We start from the raw sequence: 8785 nt of genomic DNA, 5'->3' as shown, positions 1-8785 counted from the left end.
CTTGAGCGACCAGGATTCGAACCTGGGTTGTCGCGGCCACAACGCGAAGTACTAACAACTATACGATCACGGCCAGAGCGCTCACATCGATTGGGGCCGAAGTAACTGTGTCATTAGGACTCCAGTCTTGTCGGTATCTTTAGAAATCATGTCCTCAATTTTATGGTCCTTGGGGCGTAATTAAATTAAGCTAATTACGGTCACTAATTGCTAGTTTTTATGATTGCATCTGAAATTGTTAGGCGAAAGAACATTGCATGCCAAATTTCAGGTCTCTAGAGCAATCAGAAGTGGGCTAATTTTCGATGTCAATTTTAACAACAAACATCCAAACAACCAAACAAACAAACGCGAAGCTGAGTTAAGAAAAACGTTTTAAAAAGGAGAGCGTAAGGTGGACAGGGGCGCCTGTATAGAAGAATGTAAGCCGTCACCATGTCACTATATTCGTGGATTGTTCTTGGATTATTGTTATCCTGCTATGGATTTGTTATTATTATTCCTTATGGATATATCATCGTCTCTATTGAAGAAAGAACTCACAATAACAACGTATTGTCACATCAATAAATACGCTTTGTTACAATACACAATGTTGACGAACTAGGCAAACAGATAAAAAGCCCTACGGCAAAAAAAAAAAAACAAGCCATAAAACACAATATGCCCACATTTCTTTAATACTTAAGTTTTCTACTAGGTATTTAAATAATATGTAACAAGAAAAAACTGACATTTTCTGGGGGGGGGGGGGTCTGTGACTATTTTTTAACTTTCAACACCCTCATTACCCACTCCCTCTTACTTTCTAGCAACATTAGCTACAAGACTGTATATTTGGGGTGAATCGTTTTTTTTCCTCATAATGTATGGTCATTTTACACGCTTTTATTTAACTTGCTTCCTCTGTCTGTCGTCAGTCTGTCGACAGTCTATCTGTAGTCTGTCTATTTGTCATCATTGATCGAATGGGCGAGCGAAATTTCCGACACTTCTAAATGACAGATACGTTTTAAAGTTGGCACATGGGTCAAGACATGAAGACAATGCAATCTGGTATCAAATTTGACTAAAATGGATGCCTAATTAATTTTTTATAAATTAATTAAAATTTTGTCCAAATTAGTAGGCTGTCTTATCCAACTATTCCGCACTATTATACGCGCATTATTTATTCATTTATTTATTTATTCATTTATTTATTCAATTACGGTACCATTAGTAGACACGAAGGCCTTTTTTCACATTGGCCGTTTTAAAATAAACAAATAAAAACAACAATTTAATAACAGCATTTAAAAAAGCAATTGCATAGTAACGACATAGCAGTAACATAGCACTAAAAATGTGGAATAAAGAAATAATATTACATAGTTATAATACAAAATGCGATTTAAAAAAGAATATAATAGATGAATGAGAAATGTTTCAATGAGTCAGTTAGAGAGGTCATTAAATAATTGTTGTTTTAGTTTAGTTTTGAATATATTTTCAGAAGTAGATAGTTTTATTTTATTAGGAAGATTGTTCCACAAATTAGAACCAGAGTAGGCGAAGCTATGTTTTTGGAAAAAAGTTGTATGTGGGATCGGTAAATTAAGACGACGATTTAATTTTATGTTAAAAGAAAATAGGTCTGATAAGTAAGAGGGGGCTGTTTCGTGGAATATTTTATATTAAAAAAGTTATTTAGTATATATCATCTTTTTATTTAATGGAAGTATTTTAGTTGTAATAAAAGAATCAAGACTACCAGACAAGCCAGTAACCAGTTTTATAGCCTTTTTTTTGTAATGTTTAGAAGAGGAAGCTGTTTAGTTATAAAGCTGCCGCTCCACACTATAGAGGCATAATCCAACCTAGATTGAATAAAAGCTTCATAAAAAAATAGCCTGCTCCTAAAGTCCAGAAAGTTCTTTATCATTGCTAGTTGAAAAGTTGTCTTTAATAAGGACATTCTTAGAAGATGAATAAGATCGGACCAGGTGAGGTTGTGATCTATAATCAACCCTAGGCATTTGTAACTGTTAACCTGTTCAATGTTTGTATTGTCTATAGTAATGCGTAATGAGGTGGATGGAAGACGAAGGCGTTTCTGATGAGTAGTAATAATCATTGACTTGGTTTTATCGGGGTGAAGTTTAATTTTGTTAAATTTTGTCTAAGTAGCAAGCTGATTGGCACATGTTTGAAGTTTGTAACTGAGTGACGCAGCACTATCTGCAAAGACATGAAGTATCATCAGCAAACATCTCGCACTGACCTGCGTCGATGTGCAAAGCAAGATCATTAATGTATGTAAGCCCTGCTAGGGAGGGGGGGATAACTAAAATCTATTTAACCCTTCCCTAGGCTTATCTAACTAGCTGTCCGGTCAGAGCAAGCCCGGCTAAACCCAGACTGGTTAATACCCTAACCTTAGTCTAAAATAAAAACAAAAAGCTTTTAACAATTAATTAAATTTATTACATGGAACCAATCAAAATAAGAAAAGATGAAAAACTACAGAATACACAAAACACGACTAAACAAAACTCAACGGGACAAAACAATATATACAAAACAATTCAACGTAACAAAACACCCAGCCAAGTTGCACAAGCAACCTCACTGGAAGGGGGGGGGGGGGGAGAGAGAAAAGGAAAACATAAGAAAAATGCATGGAAATATATATACATGAATAGATACACATGTTTAAATACTAATAACTTCTGCTAGAGATATCTAAAGCCTCGGGTAAAACTAATCCCTACTATTAAAATTCTAAAAGCAATTCTCAAAAACACAACTAACCACTATCTAAAAAAAAACAGCAACTTAAAAATAACGTGTAAAACAAATTCATTGTAGAACCAATCTTTCCTACACCAGGAGCAGCCCGAAGCCATTGGTCTACCTATACAACATCCATATTGATAACATTGAAGTTAACACACTCCGCTAGGGCCCCAATGAAGGCCGACACCAAGCAAGTGACTCAACATGACGTTGCACGAAACAGCACACACATTAATTTTAAACAACCTAAAACTCGAGGCAACTAAAATATACTCATTACCGTCTTAAACAACCGACTATTGACTAAGCCAATCCTAGTAATCGCGGGGAACCCACAATAACAACACATCATAATAGAGTAAAACAAATAAATGCACACACGCATTCGCACCAGTTTAGGAAACACTCCTAAACACACTGACCTAAACCACGTGGTCCGAAAACACACGCCAAGGGTTTAGAAAATACACAAATACATTTTAAATCTTTCAAAAAGAACACACCACGTGCATACCAGACATGCCGATGCTCACTATCTCGTTTTAGACGAAAGTGAAAGAAAATGAAAGAAAACGAGAAACATCGGCAGTCGCATTCATACAAATCACATAAAGATAAAATATAAAAAAAACAAAATACCTCCAACGCACAAAGCGCGACCACAGACAACTGACCTGACCTACATTCTTGCGGTCAAAAAGAAAGTCAGTTTATATACTGACCGCTTCGGGCGGAAGGGGAACCCTTCTCAATTCGTGGAATTTGTAAGGAATTAGTTTTTTTAAGAAATATGGTGTGATCAATAGAATGAAAGGCTTTTCTGAAATCGACGAACAGCGTGCCACAGAGTAGGTTTTTGTTAATATTTTTAAGCCAGTTTTCATTCATCTTAATCAAAGCAGTGTGACAAGAATGGAAACTTTCTAAACCCAGACTGATTACTATGGATAAGCTTATGCTTTTCTTGGTAGTTTGACATGCACTTGTTTATATGTATTTCTAGTGGCTTGGAGAGGGAAGAAAGTATAGAAATTGGCCTGTAGTTATTGGCATCTTGGATGTTACCTTTTTTTGTGTAGTGGTATAACCTTAGCATGCTTAAATGTTTCGGGTAATATTGCTTGGCAATACAGAGGTTATAGATATAGGTTGAAACTTCAGAAATTATTGGAGCTGAAATCTTCAATACTTTATTTGAGATATCAAACGAAGTTGTAGACGGTTTAAGAGATCTTAGGCTAACATAAACTTCATGAACAGTGAGCAGCGGAATTATCAGCTCTGTCCCACCACGGTGAGCAGAATTACAAAAATGTTTAAGCTCCTCACTGATTGTGTAATCAGCATCTGTGTTGAGCGCGCTACAGATGATAAAAATTGATTGTTGAAGTCATGAGCAGATATTTGGCAATGTCCAGCTGTATTGCATGTGCGTTTTTTTTCTAATTATTTGATTTATGGCAGTCCAGATAGATTTGGAATTAGGTTTGCCTGACAATAACTTATTAAAATACTCTTTCTTCGAACTACGCACGAGCAGTTTGACATAATTTCGTTGCTTACAAAAGTCCTCAGTAGTTCCATTACGTTTAAGCCAGTCTCTTTTATTAATTGCAGATTCGATATTGTTGTTAAACCAAGAAGGTTTGTATGTAGTCTTAACCCTTTTAGAGATTTTAGGTATATGTTTGTCATATATAGTATAGAAAATACGAAGCCATTCATAAATGGCTTGCTTTAATCTAGCAATGCACTAGAAATAAATGATTTCCTTTAAATATATAATAACACACTACTCTTTAAATAACTATAAAGAAAAGCGTGGGTCACTTCAAAAACAGGTCATAAAGTAACCCTCGCTTTTCTTTATAGTTATTTAAATAGTAGTGTGTTATATATTAAAGAAAATCACGTGTTTTATTACATAAAAGTTAGTTATGAAAACGTTTTGTGCAATTTTTATTTAATATATGTTCACATTGGGAGGTGAAAAACGGCGAAAACTGTCAAAATATAAGCTATTTGTTCAGCACGATTACTCTATACTCTGTATACGAAAAAGTAAAAATGTATCCGTGTTTTTTTCTGTCAAGTAATGTGCATCAAAGTACAAAAACTATATCGATTTTCTTTTGTGTTTCATTTGAGATTGTGTTGAGCCAAGGGAGGCCTTTTATCCTTCGCAGACACATAGTTTGGATATAATGCAGTGTTCTGCTGGTATTACTTTCCAGCATTAGCTGCCACACACACAGAAAGAAGCTAACGACAGTACGTTTGAAAAAAAATCTGCATTTGGTAATGGATTAGAACGATCGCCAAATTATTTGCATGGTTGAAACGGCTTGCTTGGTTTTAGATATGTTTTAAATCCAAAAAGAAAAGCAGGCTGAAATCGGAGTAAATGGTCTCAATGCAGAGGCATAGCGAGTGAAGGGGCGGGGGTGCGGATGGTACGGGGTTACACCATTTTAGTGGGGTGACACAAAAATTGCAAAATATATAGAGGAAAAAAACGATAATTTCAATTACATAAATGAGTAATTAGAGTTTAAAAGTCTTATTATTAAGAGCAAAAATGACAAATCCCGACAAGGGTGGGGTGACACGATGACGTAAACCTACTAACGATATCGAAAACAAAACTACATCGTTAGTATTATCATCGGGCGGAGAAGGGGGTAGCACCAACTAAACGTTAAAAAAATTGCCTGAAGAAAAATGTTTTCTTGATAATTGTAATAACTGACACGCCAATCCTCGTATATATATATATATATATATATATATATATATATATATATATATATATATATATATATATATATATATATATATATATATAATGGAAAGAATGCAGCAACACGCTTTTTTTATTTACAAGCCAAAAACTAAAACAAAAAAAACACAGACCTCCACAGTCTGTAAATAAATCGACACAAGAAAAGGTTAATCATCACAAGCTATTCTTACACTAACATACCCTATTAACATACGATCGTACATTCGTACACCACATTCGCAACGTATCAACTAAAATGTACTTTAAGACAACACTCACAAATCATACACAACATTCATCTCGTATAAACCAACAGTGACAGCTAAGTAAGCTACAATCTCACTCACCCCTAAGTCTTGTTACAGTAGACACGTACCGTATCTCTGTTTTCTGGTCGTACTGTCCGGTCGTGTTTCGTTGTGTCCGTATATATACGCTACCACTAGAATCTAAGAATGTTCCTGAAGGTCATATCCTAGCTGTAAAAGTGTCAGTCCGTCTTCCCCCGTAGGTTACCTGTTGCTGCTATTCCCGGCCCAGCATCCTATTGTCACGCCCCGGTCAGTTTCAGAAAGTTTAGAGTGTCGTCAACTGTAAGCCGTTAGGGTTAGGGTTAACCCTAACCCTAACCATCTGATGCCTCTCATGTCTTCTAGGCTAGTTGTTAGTGTCTATCTGATGCTTATGTCTTCTAGGCCAGTTGTTAGTGTCCATCTGATGCCTCTCATGTCTTCTAGGCCAGTTGTTAGTGTCCATCAGATGCCTCTCATGTCTTCTAGGCCAGTTGTTAGTGTCCATCTGATGCCTCTCATGTCTTCTAGGCCAGTTGTTAGTGTCCATCTGATGCCTCTCATGTCTTCTAGGCCAGTTGTTAGTGTCCATCTGATGCCTCTCATGTCTTCTAGGCCAGTTGTTAGTGTCCATCTGATGCCTCTCATGTCTTCTAGGCTAGTTGTTAGTGTCCATCTGATGCCTCTCACGTCTTCTAGGCCAGTTGTTAGTGTCCATCTGATGCCTCTCATGTCTTCTAGGCTAGTTGTTAGTGTCCATCTGATGCCTCTCATGTCTTCTAGGCCAGTTGTTAGTGTCCATCTGATGCCTCTCATGTCTTCTAGGCCAGTTGTTAGTGTCCATCTGATGCCTCTCATGTCTTCTAGGCTAGTTGTTAGTGTCCATCTGATGCCTCTCATGTCTTCTAGGCCAGTTGTTAGTGTCTATCTGATGCCCCTCATGTCTTCTAGGCTAGTTGTTAGTGTCCATCTGATGCCTCTCATGTCTTCTAGGCCAGTTGTTAGTGTCCATCTGATGCCTCTCATGTCTTCTAGGCCAGTTGTTAGTGTCCATCTGATGCCTCTAATGTCTTCTAGGCCAGTTGTTAGTGTCCATCTGATGCCTCTCATGTCTTCTAGGCTAGTTGTTAGTGTCCATCTGATGCCTCTCATGTCTTCTAGGCCAGTTGTTAGTGTCCATCTGATGCCTCTCATGTCTTCTAGGCCAGTTGTTAGTGTCCATCTGATGCCTCTCATGTCTTCTAGGCCAGTTGTTAGTGTCCATCTGATGCCTCTCATGTCTTCTAGGCTAGTTGTTAGTGTCCATCTGATGCCTCTCATGTCTTCTAGGCTAGTTGTTAGTGTCCATCTGATGCCTCTCATGTCTTCTAGGCCAGTTGTTAGTGTCCATCTGATGCCTCTCATGTCTTCTAGGCCAGTTGTTAGTGTCCATCTGATGCCTCTCATGTCTTCTAGGCCAGTTGTTAGTGTCCATCTGATGCCTCTCATGTCTTCTAGGCCAGTTGTTAGTGTCCATCTGATGCCTCTCATGTCTTCTAGGCCAGTTGTTAGTGTCCATCTGATGCCTCTCATGTCTTCTAGGCCAGTTGTTAGTGTCCATCTGATGCCTCTCATGTCTTCTAGGCCAGTTGTTAGTGTCCATCTGATGCCTCTCATGTCTTCTAGGCCAGTTGTTAGTGTCCATCTGATGCCTCTCATGTCTTCTAGGCTAGTTGTTAGTGTCCATCTGATGCCTCTCATGTCTTCTAGGCTAGTTGTTAGTGTCCATCTGATGCCTCTCATGTCTTCTAGGCTAGTTGTTAGTGTCCATCTGATGCCTCTCATGTCTTCTAGGCTAGTTGTTAGTGTCCATCTGATGCCTCTCATGTCTTCTAGGCCAGTTGTTAGTGTCCATCTGATGCCTCTCATGTCTTCTAGGCTAGTTGTTAGTGTCCATCTGATGCCTCTCATGTCTTCTAGGCTAGTTGTTAGTGTCCATCTGATGCCTCTCATGTCTTCTAGGCCATTTGTTAGTGTCCATCTGATGCCTCTCATGTCTTCTAGGCCAGTTGTTAGTGTCCATCTGATGCCTCTCATGTCTTCTAGGCCAGTTGTTAGTGTCCATCTGATGCCTCTCATGTCTTCTAGGCCAGTTGTTAGTGTCCATCTGATGCCTCTCATGTCTTCTAGGCCAGTTGTTAGTGTCCATCTGATGCCTCTCATGTCTTCTAGGCCAGTTGTTAGTGTCCATCTGATGCCTCTCATGTCTTCTAGGCTAGTTGTTAGTGTCCATCTGATGCCTCTCATGTCTTCTAGGCTAGTTGTTAGTGTCCATCTGATGCCTCTCATGTCTTCTAGGCTAGTTGTTAGTGTCCATCTGATGCCTCTCATGTCTTCTAGGCTAGTTGTTAGTGTCCATCTGATGCCTCTCATGTCTTCTAGGCCAGTTGTTAGTGTCCATCTGATGCCTCTCATGTCTTCTAGGCTAGTTGTTAGTGTCCATCTGATGCCTCTCATGTCTTCTAGGCTAGTTGTTAGTGTCCATCTGATGCCTCTTGTTTTGTTTGTAGTGTCATCAGCCAGTCAATAACTAGGTTTATAATAGCGGGACCTGAACACACCCTTGTTTGACTCCAGTCTTAATCATGAAAGACAATGCCACTATGAGACTTTCCAGATGTTGCTTCTGTCTTTTCTTACTTTCTGTTTTTGTTTATATAGCAAGTATTTTTTGTTTTACAAAACTTCAACCCTCAATTTGGAGGACCAGGATTCTAGATGTCGTCTGACCACTACTCACAGGATTCTAGCTGTCGTCTGACCACTACTCAGAGGATTTTAGCTGTCTGACCACTACTCACAGGATTCCAGCTGTCGTCTGACCACTACTCACAGGATTCTAGCTGTCGTCTGACCACTACCCACGCAGATCTTTCCAGCTTGGCTGAACTAGCCA

General features: G+C 38.6%; 1 protein-coding gene across 1 annotated transcript; it reads left to right on the top strand.

Annotated features, from left to right (window-relative positions):
- The first annotated feature begins 6244 nt into the window (after positions 1-6244).
- On the top strand, positions 6245-8419 carry LOC131927504 (uncharacterized). The gene has a single exon (XM_059283185.1). It carries the CDS (start codon positions 6245-6247, stop codon positions 8417-8419), a length of 2175 nt encoding a protein of 724 aa, XP_059139168.1.
- The last annotated feature ends 366 nt before the right edge of the window (positions 8420-8785 follow it).

The sequence above is a fragment of the Physella acuta genome, unplaced genomic scaffold, assembly GCF_028476545.2.
Source record: "Physella acuta isolate Inbredline_101_S28 unplaced genomic scaffold, ASM2847654v3 ptg001411l, whole genome shotgun sequence".
Lineage (NCBI taxonomy): Eukaryota > Metazoa > Mollusca > Gastropoda > Physidae > Physella > Physella acuta.
The sequence above is the reverse complement of the archived record's forward strand: the minus strand, read 5'-3'. Positions and strand labels throughout refer to the sequence as shown.